Source organism: Strongylocentrotus purpuratus, unplaced genomic scaffold, assembly GCF_000002235.5.
Source record: "Strongylocentrotus purpuratus isolate Spur 01 unplaced genomic scaffold, Spur_5.0 spur5_scaffold_21, whole genome shotgun sequence".
Taxonomy (NCBI): domain Eukaryota; kingdom Metazoa; phylum Echinodermata; class Echinoidea; order Camarodonta; family Strongylocentrotidae; genus Strongylocentrotus; species Strongylocentrotus purpuratus.
Window position 1 is genome coordinate 41,673,616 of NW_022145607.1, and position 23,185 is coordinate 41,696,800.

The window sequence follows — 23,185 nt, forward strand, 5'->3', positions numbered from 1 at the left end:
TTGCTCGTGCAAACTATACCAGTATAAATGTGATGCACTAATAATGAAATGTAAAATGTTTCATTATCTATATGTTTTGATGAGCTCTCATGCAAATACATGCAAAAATATTCAAACTAACACACACACACACACACGAGACTAAAATGAACCATAATCCTACTTAATTCTTTTTGCTTCAGTTTCGCGGTGAATGCTTGAAATATTCATCGATCTGTTTGTAATATGCAACTATGATTGATGATTTGTCAATTAAGCGTTATCTACAACAACTATTTGTATTGGATAAAACTAAAACTTCGCAACATATTTAATTAAGACATTAAAACATCGTTATCTCGTGATTATTTAAACTTATTAACGTTTATCACAATGAAAAAAATTAACAACCATACTCTTTCAATGTATTTGCAAGTTAGCAATTGTTGTTTAGAGACAGATGTGTTCAGGATACATATTCGACAGCAAGCGGAATAACCTCTACACCTCTAACATCCCCTAACCTCAGTAATAATATCTTGTGTATAATATCATGAACATAATCTAGTTTGGACTAATAATAAGAAAGGGATGAAATAAAGACCAAAATAAAAGATAAAATATTTATAAATGAATGATACACGCCATTAAAACTAAAACAACAACATATAAAAGATAAATGATAAAAGATAAAGATAAGGATGAAGATAAAGATGATAATGATTTTTTTTTTTAAGCCAAAGATACATGTATACACAGATACAACAAATAAAGATAAAGATTGTTACATACTGTAAGCTGCATAATTGTATGCAATATAAAACTGCAAATTGACATCAAATACAGCACCGACATTGATTTTGGTAACCCTTGTGATACATTCTATTGTTTTCACTCAAATAATTTGATTTAGAATACATGGCAATTTACCTGATAGGGTGGTATAATAATCACGATTATAGTGAAATACAAATCTTCAAATGGACGCCTTAGCAGTTTAGAGGACGTCAACATGCATGAAGTAGATACAGTTTAGAGGACGTCAAAATGCATGGAGTAGATACAGTTTAGAGGACGTCAAAATGCATGGAGTAGATACAGTTTAGAGGACGTCACAATGCATGGAGTAGATACAGTTTAGAGGACGTCAAAATGCATGGAGTAGATACAGTTTAGAGGACGCCAAAATGCATGGAGTAGATACAGTTTAGAGGACGTCACAATGCATGGAGTAGATACAGTTTAGAGGACGTCACAATGCATAGGATAACTGTGACAATTTTGATGCGGGACTTGAAAACAGGATATTAGAATGTTTATTAGACACCCTAAGAACCTCTAACACTCGTAAAAAGGGGGCAGGTTTTCAAGACCCCCATGAATCCCGGATCTGCCACACGAAAAGCATAGTCTGACGGGCTCTTTCTCAGGACAACCGTCAGCATCACGGGTGCTTACTGGTCACCAAGATCACAGGAGAGAAATATTTGCTGGCTTCGAACCCCGCCCCCCCCCCACTCAGTGTTATTTAGGGTACGCATATGCTCGTTCCCTCTTTTTGAAAGCACCCCCTATCTGAGGACTGCCAACATTTCCGAACCCTTTCGCGGGCTTTTCGCGGGATTTTCCTGCCTTGGAGACCCCCCTAAATTCGGAATAACTTCTCAGGAGTCCAAAGAGAAGAGAGAAAAAAAAAGGAAAAACACTCCTTTTTAAAGAAATCTCCGGGTGAAAAGTCAAATACACCCCCTTTTTTACAATTCTCGGGCCGGACTTTGTCGCACGAAAAGTACCCCTTTACCAGACATTTTGGCAACACGCATGCGGTCATTCCGACCCCTGAGTGGGGGCCGGGCCTCGAACTAGTCACGACAAATTAGCGATAACAATCATAAACAGATAGACATTCTTTGAGAATAGGTATAAGTCTTTCCGTATGATTTATTTCCATATCGAAAGAAATATACACCGCTGAACCCATAAGAGAGAACTAAATTCCACTGCCAATGAGAGACAGGAAACATTTCCTGAAAGTGATTTCAAACCGGTACAAAGAAAAGGAGACGAAAGAAGTAGACCTGATTGACAGGGTATGGTTTGCAGAGGACACGAGGTTTAATTCTATAGAAAAGAACAGCAATCTTTCAACATAAGACAGCGCATCACAGGGAAAGCATAATAATAGAGGGAATATATCTATAGTAGATCATGCTTCGACAGTCGCATTAGTATTCAAAAGGGGCCTCATCAGTGGTCACTCTGGAATTGAACAGATCAAGCCACTGCGAAATCAAGCCGAAATGGTCTTTTTGAAAATGTACAAATGATCAGGAGTACAGAAGGCAAGTTCCCCTGTCAAGAACTCACGAAGATGGTAGTAAGGGTGCTGAGGAACTGCAATCTTGACATTTCTTATCAAGGACCGAATCGGATGGAGTTCACGTGAGTACTGCTCTATGGAAACGAACCCCTTGGTATGATCAACCCAAGCAATGAGAACAGACCCATCCAAGCACACAGCGGGGCTCGCGTAGCTCCCGTCCTTGGTCACCCGAAATTCAATGGTGCTTTTTGTTGCATCAAGAACACCAACAGTGAAATCATTGATCATTACCAGGACTCTTCCTGAACGCAGAGTAAAGATCTGATGAGGCTCAAAGTTGTATTGAATCTTGTTCACTGGATTCCCACCCATCGCCTTGTACATCAACAACTTCTTCACCTTAGTGAAGCTGCAGAGGATGGTGTTGTCTTTCGTATCAACCTCCAGACCACCAAACCCACCTTTATCACTACTGAAACTCTGGCCAAAAGATACATCGAGATTTACGAATGACTTCGAGTACATGGAGATCTTGTTGTGGATATCCCTGACAACGACATTCCCATCTGGGAAAAATACGACTTGTCTAATGGCAACATCCTTCATGACAGTCGACTGCATGCAGCCAGTCGAAGATACCAGAACAAGTCCACCAAAGCGGGAACCTACGGCTATTCTACCATCTGGCATAGATGCCATACAGTTGATCGCATCCTTGACAGGAAAGTCAGTTGACTTCTTTAGACTCCATTCAGCTTCTTCAATCTTGCCTAGATCAAGCTCGTTTTGGCCTGCTTGTTGGCAGCGTACACGCTGAAAGGTCACCTTATGCCCTTGCTTGGTAGTATCCCTAGGCTTGCTGTAATCAGGATCACCGTTAGCAAGGATCTCTTCCAGGTCCTGGCAGAGGGTTTCATGGGCAGCAAGAGCCTCACCTTCGAGAGGTACTTTCACTCCATTCCCAACCAAAGCACCCACATCTTCAATCTGACCCATCTCTAACTTATTCTCATCTTTCATGCCCTGAAGTTCTTTATTCATTTCATTCAAACGGCTCTTACAATCCTCGACGAGGATGTCCCTCCTCTCTTTCAGTTGCTGGATCGATTCCTCGCACGTCTGGCTGATTTCGTCGGTCAGCTGCTCCTGGACGATATGCAGCTTCGCTTGTTGTTTCTCAATGAAGCTGATGTAGTCGTCCACCTTGCCTTTCTTGACATCGACCTTGTTTTGTAACTCACGGATCTTCTCCTTCTGCTGATCTTCATGTTCCATTCCCTCCAGGATGTTGTGGCCAGCCTTAGTGTGCTCCATCATACCGCATCGGAAGCAGACATACTTCTTACATTCGACGCAGAAACATTCTTCAACCTCCGACCGATGCTTCTTGCACTTTCGTCGATGTTTGGTCGTGATCTTGCCCGAGATGATGTCATCCACCTTGACCACATCGTGACCGGAGAACTTGTCCCACTTGGCGTGGGTCTTGTAGCAGTCGACGCACATGAAGTCGTCGCACTCTTGGCAGTAGGTGGCAGCTAGGGGCTTGTCCTTGCAGATGGTGCAGATCTGACTCTGGTTCTTGATATCCTCGACCATAGCCTGTATAGGAATATTGATTTGAAGATTGCTGACATCTCTACTTGGGACAGCCGTGGACTTGCGACAGACTGGGCAGGAGATCTTAGCGCTTTCTTGCTGAGACTTGAATAGTCGAGAAAGGCATCCCTTACAGAAGGTGTGCGAGCAGGCTAGCAGCGTTGGTTCCTTGTAGATGTTCAGGCATATGGGGCACTGAAGATTCTGTGACAGCAGGTCGTTGATTCGAGTCGCCATTCTGGTGTTTCACCTGTAGAAAGAAAAGGCATGATTAACAAAGGGCTTGGCAGTACGATCCCTAATATGGCTTATTAAACGTAACGTAACGTAACCCCTCTACATTCAAAAAGGCGGATTTCTTCCTCACCCTGCGTTCAGGATACCGAAATTCATCTTATAGCTATACGATAAGTAATTAGCAATAGCTCAGTTGCTGAGTTGGTATAGAACAGTGGTCCCCTTATTACGGCGACCTGGGTTCGAAACCAAGGCGATGCGCTGGTGCCCTTTGGTAAGGCATTAAACCTGATTACCAGGTCTCTCGGATAGGACCTAAAGCCATCGGTCCTCTGGTTACTTACTAACAAGCATGGTTGCTTTCTTAGCAGTCAGATATAACAACCACCACTACACACAATTTTGAGTAATGAAATTGCTTTGTTCTATGGGCAGCAAATTTTCCCCATTTGTTGTTGTTCTGTTCTCCCGCTTATCCATTCAAATCTGTAAAATATCTATCCCTGATGTGTTTTTTAGTGCTAACCTCACCCATATCATCCTTACCTAAACTATCCCATTCTAAATCTTACTTTACTATCCTATACAGCCATTCATATGAAATAGAAGCTCTTATGTACGCCCTTTAGAGTTTAGGATGTGTCTAGTGATAAGTACACAGTTAATCGACTGACCCCAAACAATACTACTAACATTTGCATAACTATTCATAGTTTTGTTCGGCGCTAACTCTTTGGCAAATTTTACCCAACCACTGGTTCAAGACATCCGCTGCATATTTGCCCCAGTACTTGGATAACCTTCTTTTCTTCAATGCTTATCTATAATTTAGCCACGTTTTACCTATTGGATGGTATCATGGCTATATGGTTCGGGATGATAACCCACAAACTGTTGAGCAAGACTTGACCAGTATTGTTTACCCAGTAAAACATTGAGCAATGTGCATATTGCTGAACAATTACCACTGATATCGACCGACCAACATTGAATATTAGGCCTTTAAAAAAAAGATGTTGTATTGCCCTTTGCGACCGACCCCCAAATCTTGAAATCTACGGTCGGCTTTAAAAAACCGTTTAAACCGTTTTTAGAGAAAAAATATATTAAAGCATTACAAACTGAAAAATATCAGCCCAAAGAGGGAGAAGAAAAAAAAAGTTTTTAATTTGTTTTTTAAAAAGATTTCCGACAGACCGACCCATGTTTTAGCAATACAACATCTTTTTTGTTAGGCCTTATCTTTATCCTTTATTTAGGTAGAGTTTAACCTTGCAATATCTTAGATAAAATGTCACCTTCATCACTTGGAATTTTGGACCAACACATTATTAACCAAACAAACTTTACCCAACTTGGTAAAAAGAAAAAGAAGTATTACACTGTAAAAAAAAGTTGGGCAGATGTTACTGGGCAATGTTGTCCGTTAATAATTGGGTTATTTTCTCCCAACCATTTACTATATGAAGTTACCTAATGAAAGGTAAACAAAATAGGTTAGGTAGGTGTTACTTGGCAAATCAATATTGGAAAAATGCTGTTCAACAGTTCGGTTATTTTCTACCAACTATGTAGTTATCGATGAAATAATTGGGTAATTTTATTGGGCAAATCAAAGTTGGGCCATAATTGTCCAACAGTTGGGTTATTTTCTACCAATACTAAAATATTATATCCAACTGATTTGCTCAAATACTGTCCAATATGCTACACATCTTGGTGAGATTTGGGTGAATTTCTGGTTGGGTAAATTTTTGTTGGTTAAAAGTTTGGTATTTTCTTTTTATCCAACTCTGGGTAAATCATGCAAATTGTCGGTCGGACACATAATTCAATTCAATTCAATTCAAAAGACTTTATTTCCGTTAAACAACAAACAAATATATACATGTGATAAAGTACAGACAGTTTAAAATATACAAATCATGAGCATTATGTTAAATTAATTTAAACAAACTGAATAAATAATTACACAGATATAAAAGCATGGATTTGTTCTACCCCTCCCTCCCTACCCCCCCCCCCCCACAACCACCTCCCCTCCCCCTTCTTTCTCTCTTATGGTAATTTACAAATTATATATTTTATTTTGAAATAGGTATTAATCTAAAACAAATTAAAGGGATAATAGATATATTTTAAGATTTTTCTTGAATGAGTTTAAGTAAACATATTGAGTGAGAGAGGATGGAAGAGAATTCCATACTGTGGGCTCTGTATATGTTACCGATTGTTGCATGTACTGTTTATCAATATTCCAAATGTGTAATAATTGCCCTCATGTTGGGTAAAAATTGGGCAACTTTTGGCCTAGCACTTTTTAGAGTCTAGGCAACCCTTACCCGTCCCTACTTTAGTAGCATTGGTACATACATACCAAATTATTAAATATAGATAATTGCCCAGGTCTCTTTAGTAGAACTTGGATAAAACAGTTTTGAAATGGGTAATTTTTATATCAACCAGTGTTTAAATTTGAACGTTGGGCTTCATTGGCGTAATGTCAATTTGTAAAGTAATTTTGGCTTGCACCCAGTGAATAAAGATCACATGCTCGACCATGTAATTAAAACATTTTTTAAAAAATGGTTGCCCAACTTAATTTCCCCAACATTTTAAGAGTGTGTAGATTGTAGGTTAAGAAGCAAGTTCACAATTGATCTCATAAGTCTAGTATTTATTTTTGACTGATAACCTACTATGTCCCATTTGCAGCCAACATCAAATTCAGTTGAACTTTGCAGGAGTCACGTATGTCCTATCTGTCAAATTCAAACGCTAGTAGTGTCCTAGTATTCAAATTATGAAAGGAAACCCGTTTACAAAATGTACTTCCTAGACTTCACTGTTAGAAACTATTGAGTGACTGACTGACTTAAATCTTTTGTTTCTTTTGTAATATAAATGAGCTGTGAATTAAGGTACATGAGCATTTTTCTTCATCAATATCCCGCTTCTTGTAATGGCCAAAATTAACACGATTGAATCTTTGCGCAGCACGAAACGTACGACCATCTGGTACAAGGGTCTGAAAATCAGACTATTACTTATTTGATTGCAACCACTAAAGTCGATTCGACAACTAATACTCGTTATTTTCCCACTAAAAGACATTTTCAAGCTCTTTCGTTTGGAGGGAAGATCTATAAATCAGTGTTATCTTTCAAATGCCGTTGGAATTTAACCTTTTCGTTTTGTTGGCCCTGCAAATGGGACATAGTATCTTTAATACGTCATTTTCATATTCTATATTTCACAGACAAGGCAATTGAAAAAGCCTTAGGTTGATTTTACGAAGTAGTTGCTATATACATTCACAATAATGTCCAATATTAAAAGATAGCATGCAGCCCTTCGTAAATATACTGCTTCACCATTTTTATCTCACACGAGTCCAATATTTTACAAACTAAACACCCTCACAGTATTCGACATAAATTCGCTACAAAGATTACTGATCATGTTTAAAGGTATTACAAAGTTTTGGGAATATTTCATCAGGATTGGATCATGAAATTTAAAATTTGCATTACTATTGTGAAACATAGTGTTAGAACACCCAACTCTAAAAAAATTGGGCTCTAAAAAGCTTTTGATTTGGAGTAATTAAAATTTTAAAAAATAAAAAAATTTACCGGTACTCCCGGTAAATTTGGTATAGCTCCCTCTCAGTTCGAAAATTTACATGTCATCTGAACAGCATAACACATATATAGCACTATTGTCAAAGTGTAGTAATTAACATGTTTTGACACCAAATCATATTACCAGACTTAAACAATATATATAATCATAAAGATAATTATTTTAAAGTCGAGTTGTCTTAGTGTAAGATTTTTATACTGTCTCCCAAATTTGAAGAAAAAAAACACTTGTCTGTACACTGTAATCGCTATATAAATTTTTATAATCGATCGGACCGCCGCCATCTTATTGTACTTACGTACGTTAGTCTATGTATTTCCTGTGCGGGCCGGAATATTCTGTGTCGTTCTCTTCAACTCATTTTTCCATTTCCCTCTCTTAATCGTTTCTGTGTTTTCAACTTTGAAACGCATTTGTTATGGCTCGACTTTGATAATATTGTTGTTCGTCAGCTCTGTGAACGAACGCACACATTGCCTGTATTTTGGTCAAGTCAGTCAAGTGGTCGTGGTGACATGATCTGGCATCCCTGTGCATGTATTAGGCCTACGTATAGTACATGTTACGTGTGTATGTGTATTTAGTCCAGGCATTTCATGAAAAAAAGGGGTCAACCTCCCACTAATTGCAACAGAAAGTCTGTCAACTGTTTTATACCCAGAAATATGTCCTCTATAACATATCAAAAGTCTTAAGGAATCCTGGTGGGGGAAAGTTCCGTGGCGGCCATTTTTCAAAATGGCCGCCATGTATAACTACTGTTGTACAATTCTGGGGATTACTTTTTAACAGCACCTTATTTTACCATGCATAAGGTGTCATATGAAAGAAAATTACATTTCCTACAAGATGATACCTCATTCAATAGGTTTGGGGATGATTTACTTACCAATTTTGAGCAAAAAGTGTGATTTTTTACCATTTAAAAAAAAAATGTGAATTGCGCCAAATTACATATTTCTCCATATTTATTTGATTATTACGCTAACCAACTTGAAACTTGCTGAAAAACTGTTCAGCATCCTGGTTGATATCATATCCAAATTTCAAGTCTATTACTCTTCAAACTAAAAAGTTATAGCGCTCTAAAGTTGAAACTTTGTTATGAGCCAAAAAGGCAAATTTGGTTGCTAAGGGCTATCTTCTCCTTAGCAACGGAAACATATTGGCGTGAGAAATAGAATATATCACGAGAAACTGCTTTCACCAAGCAGATGACTACTTTTATAGGAAGTATGATGTCCAATGATGCATTTTCATCCTATTTTAATGATAAATATCGCTTAGTTCCCGTTGCTATGGTAATAATATGCCTAATAACCGATATAAAACACATATTTTTGTTGTGAATCTAATATTTCCCATATCTCTGCTTCTAAATAACATAGAGTTTTGATTTTAAGTGCTAAACATACATTTCCAGAGACAAGGAATCAAATTAATTAAATTTTAATGAGCTAAACCTAGCTAAAAAGCCAAAACAGCAGCCATTTTCCAAAATGGCCGCCATAAACCTGATAATTTGCAATATCTCCGCTTCTAAATGACTTAGGGCTTTGATTTTCAGTGCTAAATATACGTTTTCTGGGCCCAGAAATCCTTTGAAACACATTTCAATGAGCTAAACCTTACAAAATAGCCGAAATGGCAGCCATTTTCCCAAATGGCTGCCATAAACCTGATAATTCCCAATATTTCTGCTTCTAAAGGCTTAGAATTTTAGTGCAAAACGCATATTTTCTTGGGCTAGGAATCCAATGAAACACATTTCAATATGCTAAACCTGACCAAAAAGCATTATTCTGAGGATGTGTCAACTATATATCATGGCATGCCGCATGCCTGATGGACAACGTACATGTATAGGTCATAATTATTATAATACTGCATGTAGTTACCATAGCCTCAGACTACCATCTTCGATCTATCAATCTTCCTCAAAAAGTCTATTCATTGTCATCGCTGTCACATGCAACTTGGGTTGAGTTCGTGCATGCTGACCCTCTACAGTTGCCACATGCAGCTGAGCTCTCTATGCTCTGCTTCTTGCAGGTGCACTTCAGACTGCTGCAGTCTGTCTGGCAGTTGCAGCGGATCATCTTGAGGAGCTCTTCCGGAGCTGGTGGCAAGTCCGTCTGTACGGGCACGACTCCTCCACTGCTTTCCCACCAACCCCAGTCATCTGGTCGTAGCTCATCAGCTGCAATGCCCTTCCACTGCCGGACCTGGTAGTAGACACGAAGGCTGTGGTGTTTCGCTGCTGCTGATGTGGGCGGTAGACTTTGGGGTTGCACATGAGAAATGCTGGAGGCGACCTTCTAGCAGAACCGCTTAATGCGCTACGTTGAGTGACTCTGCAGGCTTCCCATTGTACAGGCATGCCAAGGCTTTCTCTCCTGCTTCCATCTACAACATCATCGGTGGACGCTGTCGGTCTGTCAAACACAATTGCTTGTTAACGGAAGTGCGCACAGGTTTTGAATTTGTGAAGGGAAGCTCCCTTGTCAAAGCCATGCACGCGGAAATTAGTATCACATCCCAGGAGAGCGTGCATGACGAAAATGTGCTGTGATACATCGGGGCCTAACTGCTGTTTGACAGACTTCATGTTCCAGACACGCGGTTTCTTCATATTCTTCTTTGGCTTGGGTTGGAAGAACAGGTCACATGACTCGAGGTTGGTGTGGTAGAGCAGGATGAGTAGATCTGTGTCATCTCCAATCAGCACAGTATCAGTGGTGGCTGCAGACTCCACTGCTTTCTGCACTATGAGGAGATCAGCGTCACCTGCAGCATGATGTGTCTGGCAGTTCTTTGCCCAAAGTTTGGTTTGGTACTGAGCATGTTGATGAAGTGCTGCTTATTTGTCTTGTTCTTCATTGTAGCCTGCATATCTTCATCAAATGTCACCGTTGATCCAGCATTTCCTCCTGCATGTCTTTGGTGTGCTGTGCCCTTTGTTGATGTACCATCATATCCATCAAACACGACTGTTGCCTGTCCATACTTCTTTGGGATATACTCTGTGTATTGCGTGCAGATACATTTGTTTGTTGAGCCACGTGCCCATGGAATGCGCTGAACTAGTGCCCCACCATCCAACACGTAGTGGACTTGGCCTGTGATTCCTGGTGCATCCTTTGTCATAAGTGTCCAGATAGCATCTGCTAGCACTGGCTTCTGTGGCTGTCGGAGCAGCAGTATGGAATCAAACAGAGCTGGTGGGTAACTGCACAGCTCATATTTGAACACAGACTCTAGAGTCTCTGTTACTTTTGCAGCAATTGTCAGTCGCTGGAAAAGCAGCTGGGGATCCACTTGTACTGCCTCATCATCAATCTTTACTGCCGATTTCAAAGCCAAGGTGATGGCCTGATCCTTCCTCTTGAATGTGTAGTCAGCAGCAATTTGTCCATCCATGTTGGTCAGGCTTGCTGTTCCAACAGTTTTTGCTGAATCCACATTGACTTTGCTGGTTGCATGTACCCCTGTCGAAATGCTGCGCAAGCCCGGATCTGAGCTGAAGGGTGTTCTCTCTTTCAGACAGCTGATAACAGCATGTGTGTCTTTTATGTCACTTGCTTGTCTAGCATTTGCCATGCCCTTGTTTTGTTCACCAGTGTAATAGTTGACACCTGTGAGCTGTTGCATACATGTAGCATGTAGCATGTAGTTGAATTCAGCACAGGCAGGCATGGAGAGCAGCCATATGAGACGCTGTTGCTCTGTCATGCCTCGCCCTCTCGTCAGGCCACCGCTGGTCTTCATACTCCTCATTAGGACCTGTTCGATGGTGAGATCTACGGACAGACCAGCCCATAGACGATCACTTCTTCTGACAACATTGAACCCTTCTTCGAATCGTTGGTACACATCTGGATGTTCATCCTTGAGCTTGCTCATTTGCTGCACATAGAGGCGGATTGATTTGGTGTAGAGGTTGAGCCCAGAGGCTGCCAGGTAGGGCAACATTTCTGACACAGCTTCAAGGTGCAACGCCCAGTTGCCAATACGCTCTGCTCTAATAAACTTCCGTAGTATGTCAACCATATGTACTGTAGCCAAAGTGTGGCGGTCCTAGAGGACTTCAAGGATTCGGTTTGGGCCTGGAGGAGCTTCGATTCTGGTTAAAACATCAGCTTGGCAGAACTCCTCTGCAGACACAGAACCTTCAGATTATTGTAGAGGACAGCACGTTCATCAAGATCAGTGTTTCCAGTTCCGTTTGTTGTAGGCTCATCATCTGGTGACACGGTTGCCTCATCGGTCTCCTCCACTTCATGTGGATCTGCAGATGGTTAAGGGGGAGTGGCACACCAAGTGCGTTTGACAAAATCAAGGCGTTAAGTGCTTCATCAACAAGTAGATGTCCCCGTATTGATCGTGCAATAGCCTTGCTTGACATCCTGTGTACCACCGTGTTATCTGCATAGATTGATTCCCAGGAAACTCATTTCTGTGTGAAAGCCTCCCAGGCGCAAAAGTATGTCATTCAAAACACTTCCTGTGAGCTTAGTCTCGATGATCATGAGGGCTAGCCACCATAGTGGTTGGTCAAAGGTGATGATGGGCGTAACACCATGGGGACAAGCATGCTCACACACAAACTTCAGTGTGGAATAGATGCAAGTGACATCGCTGGGATTCATGTCGATCATTGGGAGAAACATCACCAATGATTTCCTGGGGTGGTCACCATGATGCACAAGCTGCATCAGTCCAGACCATGCCGGTGTTGGTGAGGTGAACATAACGGATGTCTTCCACAGGAGATCAAGTTCTGCTGTTGGGTCCTTTGCCTTCATGTTGACCACCTTCTGGTATGCCAGTGTTGTCGTACCGCGGCTCTCTTCTTTGTGGTAATGGATAGGAATTCGTCCCACCGTGGAGATATCGCTGGAGGTGACCTGCGCCCTGAGGGTAGGTCTGCTGGTCTTGGTGGCCGGGGTTATGGCAGCAATCACCCCCATACCATGGAATGTGTTGTTACCATCAAGGATATGGATGTTGTGGTCTACATTGTCTGCAGCATACTGGATAAACTCCGAACTGAAATCAGGTATGTCTGTTCCATGAGACATCACAGCATTATAGTTAACACTGCAGACCTGGTGGTACACTGCATCTGCAGCATGAAGGTCATGCACATGGAGGACACGGGCTTTGACTGTTCCTGCCCAGGCCTCCTTCCTGTCGTCACAGGATTCCTAGATATTGTCCTTGAATAATTATGACCTATACATGTACGTTGTCCATCAGGCATATGGCATGCCATGGTATATAGTTGACACATCCTCAGAATAATGCTTTTTGGTCAGGTTAAGCTCTTTTGAAATGTGTTTCAAGGGATTCCTGGGCCCAGAAAATGTATATTTAGCACTGAAAATCAAAGCCCTAAGTCATTTAGAAGCGGAGATATTGCGAGATATCAGGTTTATGGCGGCCATTTTGGAAAATTGCTGCCGTTTCGGCTTTTTGGCTAGGTTTAGCTCATTAAAATTTAATTAATTTGATTCCTTGTCCCTGGAAATGTATGTTTATCACTTAAAATCAAAACTCTATGTTATTTAGAAGCAGAGATATGGAAAAATTAGATTTACAACAAAAATATGTGTTTTATATCGGTTGCTAGGCATATTATTACCATAGCAACGGGAACTTAGCGATATTTATCATTAAAATAGGATGAAAATGCATCATTGGACATCATACTTCCTACAAAAGTAGTCATCTGCTTGGTGATAGCAATTTCTTGTGATATATTCTATTTCTCACGCCAATATGTTACCGTTGCTAAGGAGAAGATAGCCCTTAGCAACCAAATTTGCTATTTTGGCTCATAACAAAGTTTCAACTTTAGAGCGCTATAACTTTTTAGTTTGAAGAGTAATAGACTTGAAATTTGGATATGATATCAACCAGGATGCTGAACAGTTTTTCAGCAAGTTTCAAGTTGGTTAGCATAATAATCAAATAAATATGGAGAAATATGTATTTTGGCGCAATTCACATTTTTGGAAAAAATGGTAAAAAATCACACTTTTGGCTCAAAATTGGTAAGTAAATCATCCCGAAACCTATCGAATGAGGTATCATCTTGTAGGAAATGTAATTGTCTTTCATATGACACCTTATACATGGTAAAATGAGGTGCTGTTAAAAAGTAATCCCCAGAATTGTACAACAGTAGTTATACATGGCGGCCATTTTGAAAAAATGGCCGCCATGGCACTTTCCCCCACCCGGATTCCTTAAGACTTTTGGTATGTTATAATGGACACCTCCAAGAGCACAAAACAGTTGAGACAGTTTCTGTTGCAATTAGTGGGAGGTCATATCAAATTATGCCTGGACTAATTAGTCTATGTGCCGGATTGGCCCGAAGAATTTCCTAGCACATTTTTTTTTAGGGATGATCTCAAAATACTCCCCAAAGTCGTTGTACAGGGACAGTTTGGGTAATCATTTATAGAGAGAACGTAACATTATTTATTTTGCATTTCTTTATTAAAAATAAGGAAGATACGTTTAATCTTACAAACGAAGATTAATCAATAATAAGGTTGACTTGACGTTTTCCCGAACAGTCCATCATGTGTATACTGCACATTCTTATTTTTAGATCATCCCTTAGTAAGTTTACGAGTACGTTTTGTTTATCCTGCTAAATGACCTCTGGTAGAGATCAGTAATTGCTACACGTGTTTGGGCTATGGTTTGGGCTAATCTCTCTCTTTCCGTATAATTGAATTATATCCTTCGCCCCCCAACCAGGTCCATGTTATAACCAAGGAGTTACTACATGTAGTAACTCCTTGTTATAACACTCTCCCTTGAAATTCTCTCTCTCACTCTCTCTGTCGCTTCTATATCACTCTCATCTCCCCCTCTCTCTTTTGTATCTCTCTTTTGTATCCCTCTCTATCCCTTCTCTCCTTTCTCTCTCTCTCTCTCTTCTCTCTCTCGCTATCTTTATTTCTCCCATTTTCTTTCCCTCTCTCTTTATTTCTCTACCCCATACCATTCTCTTTTGATGTATATTGTATATATATATATATCTGTCTGAGTGTCTCTCTCTCTCTCCCTCTCATCGCATCACCTCGTTCATCCCCTTCTGTATCATATTTCTATATCCATATCACTTGTTAGTCTCTCTCTCTGTCGGTCTGTGTCCGTCTGTCTGATGACTGTCTCTCTCTCACTTACTATCACCATAGTAGGTCAATGATAGCAACCCTTCACCTTTCTTTCGCTCCAACTTTCTCTCTCTCTAGAAGTTCTCATTCGCGTGATATAGGACCATATTATTTTTGTTTAGGGTTATAGATGAGGATGATATAAATATATGACAAAGATAATAATAATCACAATAACGAGAGAAGTTCTCATTCACGTGATAGGACAGTAATTTTTGGTTGGAGTTTATGACAAGGATAATACTAATCATAAAGACGAAAGAAGTTCTCATTCGCGTGATAGGACAGTATAGTTTTTGTCGGGGTTATGTAAATGAGGGTGATATAAATATATGACAAAGATAATAATTATCACGAATGCGAGGGAACTTATTATTCACGTGATAGGACAGTATAGTTTTTGGTTGGAGTTTATGACAAGGATAATAATAATCACAAAGACGATATAGTTCTCATTCGTGTGATAGGAGTGCACCATATTTCTTTTTGTCGGCGTTATGTAAATTTGGGTGATATTCTGACAAGAAAAATAATAATCAAAAAGAAGATAGAAGTTCTCATTCACGTGATAGGACAGTAGTTTTTGGTTGGATTTCATGACAAGGATAATAATAATCACAAAGACGATAGAAGTTCTCATTCGTGTGATAGGAGTGCACCATATTTCTTTTTGTCGGCGTTATGTAAATTTGGGTGATATTCTGACAAGAAAAATAATAATCAAAAAGAAGATAGAAGTTCTCATTCACGTGATAGGACAGTAGTTTTTGGTTGGATTTCATGACAAGGATAATAATAATCACAAAGACGATAGAAGTTCTCATTCGCGTGATAGGACCATATTTCTTTTGTCGGGGTTATGTAAATGAGGGTGATATTATGACAAGAAAAATAATAATCAAAAAGAAGATAGAAGTTCTCATTCACGTGATAGGACAGTAGTTTTTGGTTGGATTTTATGACAAGGATAATAATAATTACAAAGACGATAGAAGTTCTCATTCGCGTGATAGGACCATATTTCTTTTGTCGGGGTTATGTAAATGAGGGTGATATAAATATATGACAAATATAATAATTATCACGAATGCGAGGGAACTTATTATTCACGTGATAGGACAGTATAGTTTTTGGTTGGAGTTTATGACAAGGATAATAATAATCACAAAGACGATAGAAGTTCTCATTCGCGTGATAGGACCATATTTCTTTTGTCGGGGTTATGTAAATGAGGGTGATATAAAAATATTACAAAGATAATAATTATCACGAATGCGAGAGAACTTATTATTCACGTGATAGGACACTAGTTTTTGGGTGGAGTATATGACAAGAATAATAATAATCACAAAGACGATAGAAGTTCTCATTCGTGTGATAGGAGTGCACCATATTTCTTTTTGTCGGCGTTATGTAAATTTGGGTGATATTCTGACAAGAAAAATAATAATCAAAAAGAAGATAGAAGTTCTCATTCACGTGATAGGACAGTAGTTTTTGGTTGGATTTCATGACAAGGATAATAATAATCACAAAGACGATAGAAGTTCTCATTCGCGTGATAGGACCATTTTCTTTTGTCGGGGTTATGTAAATGAGGGTGATATTATGACAAGAAAAATAATAATCAAAAAGAAGATAGAAGTTCTCATTCACGTGATAGGACAGTAGTTTTTGGTTGGATTTTATGACAAGGATAATAATAATTACAAAGACGATAGAAGTTCTCATTCGCGTGATAGGACCATATTTCTTTTGTCGGGGTTATGTAAATGAGGGTGATATAAATATATGACAAAGATAATAATTATCACGAATGCGAGGGAACTTATTATTCACGTGATAGGACAGTATAGTTTTTGGTTGGAGTTTATGACAAGGATAATAATAATCACAAAGACGATATAGTTCTCATTCGCGTGATAGGACCATATTTCTTTTGTCGGGGTTATGTAAATGAGGGTGATATAAAAATATTACAAAGATAATAATTATCACGAATGCGAGAGAACTTATTATTCACGTGATAGGACACTAGTTTTTGGGTGGAGTATATGACAAGAATAATAATAATCACAAAGACGATAGAAGTTCTCATTCGCGTGATAGGACCATATTTCTTTTGTCGGGGTTATGTAAATGAGGGTGATATTATGACAAGAAAAATAATAATCAAAAAGAAGATAGAAGTTCTCATTCACGTGATAGGACAGTAGTTTTTGGTTGGATTTCATGACAAGGATAATAATAATCACAAAGACGATAGAAGTTCTCATTCGCGTGATAGGACCATATTTCTTTTGTCGGGGTTATGTAAATGAGGGTGATATTATGACAAGAAAAATAATAATCAAAAAGAAGATAGAAGTTCTCATTCACGTGATAGGACAGTAGTTTTTGGTTGGATTTTATGACAAGGATAATAATAATTACAAAGACGATAGAAGTTCTCATTCGCGTGATAGGACCATATTTCTTTTGTCGGGGTTATGTAAATGAGGGTGATATAAATATATGACAAAGATAATAATTATCACGAATGCGAGGGAACTTATTATTCACGTGATAGGACAGTATAGTTTTTGGTTGGAGTTTATGACAAGGATAATAATAATCACAAAGACGATATAGTTCTCATTCGCGTGATAGGACCATATTTCTTTTGTCGGGGTTATGTAAATGAGGGTGATATAAAAATATTACAAAGATAATAATTATCACGAATGCGAGAGAACTTATTATTCACGTGATAGGACACTAGTTTTTTTGGGTGGAGTATATGACAAGAATAATAATAATCACAAAGACGATAGAAGTTCTCATTCGTGTGATAGGAGTGCACCATATTTCTTTTTGTCGGCGTTATGTAAATTTGGGTTATATTATGACAAGAAAAATTATAATCAAAAAGAAGATATAAGTTCTCATTCACGTGATAGGACAGTAGTTTTTGGTTGGATTTTATGACAAGGATAATAATAATCACAAAGACGATAGAAGTTCTCATTCGCGTGATAGGACCATATTTCTTTTGTCGGGGTTATGTAAATGAGGGTGATATAAATATATGACAAGAATAATAATAATCACAAAGACGATAGAAGTTCTCATTCACGTGATAGGACAGTAGTTTTTGGTTGGATTTTATGACAAGGATAATAATAATTACAAAGACGATAGAAGTTCTCATTCGCGTGATAGGACCATATTTCTTTTGTCGGGGTTATGTAAATGAGGGTGATATAAATATATGACAAAGATAATAATTATCACGAATGCGAGGGAACTTATTATTCACGTGATAGGACAGTATAGTTTTTGGTTGGAGTTTATGACAAGGATAATAATAATCACAAAGACGATATAGTTCTCATTCGCGTGATAGGACCATATTTCTTTTGTCGGGGTTATGTAAATGAGGGTGATATAAAAATATTACAAAGATAATAATTATCACGAATGCGAGAGAACTTATTATTCACGTGATAGGACACTAGTTTTTGGGTGGAGTATATGACAAGAATAATAATAATCACAAAGACGATAGAAGTTCTCATTCGTGTGATAGGAGTGCACCATATTTCTTTTTGTCGGCGTTATGTAAATTTGGGTTATATTATGACAAGAAAAATTATAATCAAAAAGAAGATATAAGTTCTCATTCACGTGATAGGACAGTAGTTTTTGGTTGGATTTTATGACAAGGATAATAATAATCACAAAGACGATAGAAGTTCTCATTCGCGTGATAGGACCATATTTCTTTTGTCGGGGTTATGTAAATGAGGGTGATATAAATATATGACAAGAATAATAATAATCACAAAGACGATAGAAGTTCTCATTCACGTGATAGGACAGTAGTTTTTGGTTGGATTTTATGACAAGGATAATAATAATCACAAAGACGATATAGTTCTCATTCGCGTGATAGGACCATATTTCTTTTGTCGGGGTTATGTAAATGAGGGTGATATAAAAATATGACAAAGATAATAATTATCACGAATGCGAGAGAACTTATTATTCACGTGATAGGACACTAGTTTTTGGGTGGAGTATATGACAAGAATAATAATAATCACAAAGACGATAGAAGTTCTTATTCGTGTGATAGGAGTGCACCATATTTCTTTTTGTCGGCGTTATGTAAATTAGGGTAATATAAATGTATGACAAAGATAATAATTATCACAAATGCGAGAGAACTTGTTATTCACGTGATAGGACAGTAGTTTTTGGTTGGAGTAATATGACAAGGATAATAATAATCACAAAGACGATAGAAGTTCTCATTCGCGTGATAGGACCATATTTCTTTTGCCGGCCGGGGTTATGTAAATGAGGGTGATGTAAAGATATTACAAAGATAATAATTATCACGAATGCGAGAGAACTTATGATTCACCTGATAGGACATTAGTTTTGGGGTAGAGTATACGACAAGAATAATAATAATCACAAAGACGATAGAAGTTCTCATTCGTGTGATAGGACCATATTTCTTTTTGTCGGAGTTATGTAAATTAGGGGGATATAAATATATATGACAAAGATAATAATTATCACAAAAAAGATAGAAGTTCTCATTCACGTGATTGGACAGTAGTTTTTGGTTGGATTTTATGACAAGGATAATAATAATCACAAAGACGATAGAAGTTTTCATTCGCGTGATAGGACCATATTTCTTTTGTCGGGGTTATGTAAATGAGGATGATATAAATATATGACAAGAATAATAATAATCACAAAGACGATAGAAGTTCTCATTCACGTGATAGGACAGTAGTTTTTGGTTGGATTTTATGACAAGGATAATAATAATCATAAAGACGATAGAAGTTCTCATTCGCGTGATATGACCATATTTTTTTGTCGGGGTTATGTAAATGAGGGTGATATAAATATATATGACAAAGATAATAATTATCACAAAAACGATAGAAGTTCTCATTCATGTGATAGGACCATATTTCTTTTGTCGGGGTTATGTAAATGAGGGTGATATGACAAGAATAATAATAATCACAAAGAAGATAGAAGTTCTCATTCACGTGATAGGACTGTAGTTTTTGGTTGGATTTTATGACAAGGATAATACTAATCATAAAGACGATAGAAGTTCTCATTCGCGTTATAGGACCATATTTTTTTTGTCGGGGTTATGTAAATGAGGGTGATATAATTATATGACAAAGATAATAATTATCACAAAAACGATAGAAGTTCTCATTCGCGTAATAGGACCATAATTGGTTGTGGTTCATGTAAATGAATATGATAATACAGTACGTTTGGCAAGGATAATAATAATCGTAAAAACGATAGAAGTTCTCATTCACGCGATAGGACCATAGTTGGGGTGTATGTAAATGAGGATCATATAAATATATGACAAAGAAAATAATAATCACAAAGACGATAGAAGTTTTCATTCACGTGATAGGACCATAGTTTTTTGATGGGGTTATAATGTAGATGAGGATGAAAGAAAACAAGTCAAACATGCAGTGCAGAGGAGCACAGGCGAAGAGAGGGAGATCGAGAGGGTGCGAGAGGAAGGGAAAGAGGGAACAAGAGAGAGAGAGAGAGTGACAGAGAGAGCCTGGGTCTATATTTCGGAGAGAGAGAGAGAGGGTCCATGTGGTGAAAATGATTTTTTTCGAAACTTCCAAGGGTATATGATGAACATTACATCGAACTTCTGTAGGAAAGAGAGAGGGGGTGGGGGGGGGGGGGGACAGAGAGAGATAGAGAGAGAGAGCGGTATCTGGATAGACATATTTATTGTATTTCTTTCATGTTTATCTGAACGATTATGTGGTCATTCATTTTCAAATTGCTTTCTTTCTGATATTCTTTTCTGAATGCATTTCACGGACATAACAATTGGAAAAAATGATAAGACTTCATGTATCCCGTAGGCCTACTTGAAATTGTCTGTTATAAATGTATATCAAAAAGACTGATCAGTCGAAGCTGAGACTAGATTTAGACGGTTGCGGAGGAGGATTTACGGGTACGTCAAACCATAGGTTTATGGTCAAACTCACTCTGCAAGGAGATTATAACTCCCTTGATTTGTGCGATACAATCCTGAACGGTACTTGCTCTCACACAAACGCACACGCATGCTGGTACCATGGAGCTATAAAAAAGAACATGGACCGAAGCCATTCGAATACAGTCGCTTCCCCGCCGTGGAGCGGGGTCAGCGCGGTGTCAAAATTGCTGTTTGTCTTCTGTCCATGTGGCTTGCGTCGGGCGGGGCGAACGTAACACAGTGTTTCAATATCGATTATACCATGAACCATTTACAACAGTAGATGGCGCTAGTATACAACATCATGAGCCGGTTTAAATACAGGCAGCTTGGAACTAATAATTGATTTATTAATTACTGTTTAATTCACTAAAAAAAAAAAAAAGTATTTCAGCGGTGGAGATTGGTTAAAGATATTCCTATTGCATCTTGTTATAACATCAAAGAGTTTCAGATGAATTAAATATTTTTACCAAAACTTTGTAATACCTTTAAGTATTTAAATAACATGCTCCCTCTTACATTTTAAAACTTTTACACTATGAATAAAGCCGTTCACTCTTATCCTACCCGTAATTCCTCAAATTTTCATCTAGTAAACCCGAAATTACTTCTTGCCCATACATCCATGAGACACCATGGTCCTGACCTATGGAACTCTCTCCCGGAATCTATTAAATCATGTTGCTTCCTCTATATACTCATTTAAGGCCAAAGTTAAAACGATGTTATTATCAGAATATTCAAGGTAACATTTCTGTGTCAACTCTTCAACTCTTCAGTTTTTATCATAATGTCACCACTTCTTTCATTCGAATCATTATCATCATCATCATCGTCATCATCATCATCTTCATCATCATCGTCATCATCATCATCATTATCATCATCGTCATCATCATCGTCATCATCATCATCATCATCTGCATTGTCAATATCACCATCATCAAAATTTGTATTTTTAATTACCTGTCCGTTTCTGCTGAATAAATGTGTTAATCTATTTCATGAGTTTTGTCTGGGGCTGTCGTATTATCAAGCAATCTGCTTACAATGACAGTCCTTCTTCCGCAATTTTTGTTTAATGTTTGATAATGTGTGAGGAAATTTAGTATTTATGACAGTTTTTCATTTTGATTTTGAAAATAACAATTTATATAGCCTATAATGTATTTGCTTATTTATGATTCATTGTCAGAAAAAAATACTTATTGTACTTTATATTATTATGGTTATCGAAAAACTTTGTACTTTGTACTTAGAAAATAAAATAAAATAAAATAAAATATAATTACAGTAAAAGAAATTCATGTTTGTCCCCCCTCCCCCCCCCCAAAAAAAAAACAACAACAACACAACAACAACAACACTAGATCTACATAGACGTAATACAATATATATTGCATTAAAATGGCACAAAGTTAATGAGGAACAAATTGAAGTACATTTGAGCCTCGCTTGAGGTATTAATATTCCATTTGAGATTATCGTTTATGTGGTGGTGGTGATGATTGAATACAGCCCTACGTAAATTAAAGCTCATTCATTTTTAACACGGCAACAAATTAAGTTGTCACACTCCCCAAGTTAAGATAAGATTACAAAAATCTATCAGATCGTCTCACGCTACGAAATCATAAATATCATCATAACTAATTAAGTGCTCCATCATAATAATCATGCTTCCAACTCCCCTTTTTATTGGTTTTTCGAATCATTTTGTTTATTTTTTTTAATAAAGTGTAACATGTACACAGTGCCTATAAGATATACACTATTAGTATTACATTCAATAGTTATAATGCATATCGGATTGTTCTGAGATAACCGACTTACCAAAATTGGCCGTATTCTGCAGAAAGCATATGGATGTTTCGAAATGCAGGAAGCAAATGTTCCAATTATCAAACCGTAGCTTTTTCCGAAATAAACAGTGGCAACCTACCGTCTGCAAAACATACGCATTTATGATAACATATACGATATCATGTAGGCACAGGGTGGAGAAAATAAACAGATAAGCTGCTAAAAATAGAATACTGTGTCATGTGATTTTCATTATTATCATTACAACTGGGTTTTTCCACCGATGGCGGGTTTTCCCAATGACTGGCGTGTCGATTGTCGTAGGGGTCGGTACGTGACATTATCCGGCGAAAA

General features: G+C 38.0%; 1 protein-coding gene across 1 annotated transcript; it reads right to left on the reverse strand.

Moving 5' to 3' along the window:
• Nucleotides 1–1,788: 1,788 nt before the first annotated feature.
• Nucleotides 1,789–23,010, reverse strand: LOC105438260 (E3 ubiquitin-protein ligase TRIM68-like). Its single transcript, XM_030994839.1, has 2 exons — nucleotides 22,862–23,010; nucleotides 1,789–4,151 (listed from the first exon to the last, which is right to left on the reverse strand). Exon 2 carries the CDS (start codon nucleotides 4,136–4,138, stop codon nucleotides 2,270–2,272), a length of 1,869 nt encoding a protein of 622 aa, XP_030850699.1. The 5' UTR covers nucleotides 4,139–4,151; nucleotides 22,862–23,010; the 3' UTR covers nucleotides 1,789–2,269.
• Between the last annotated feature and the right edge of the window lie 175 nt (nucleotides 23,011–23,185).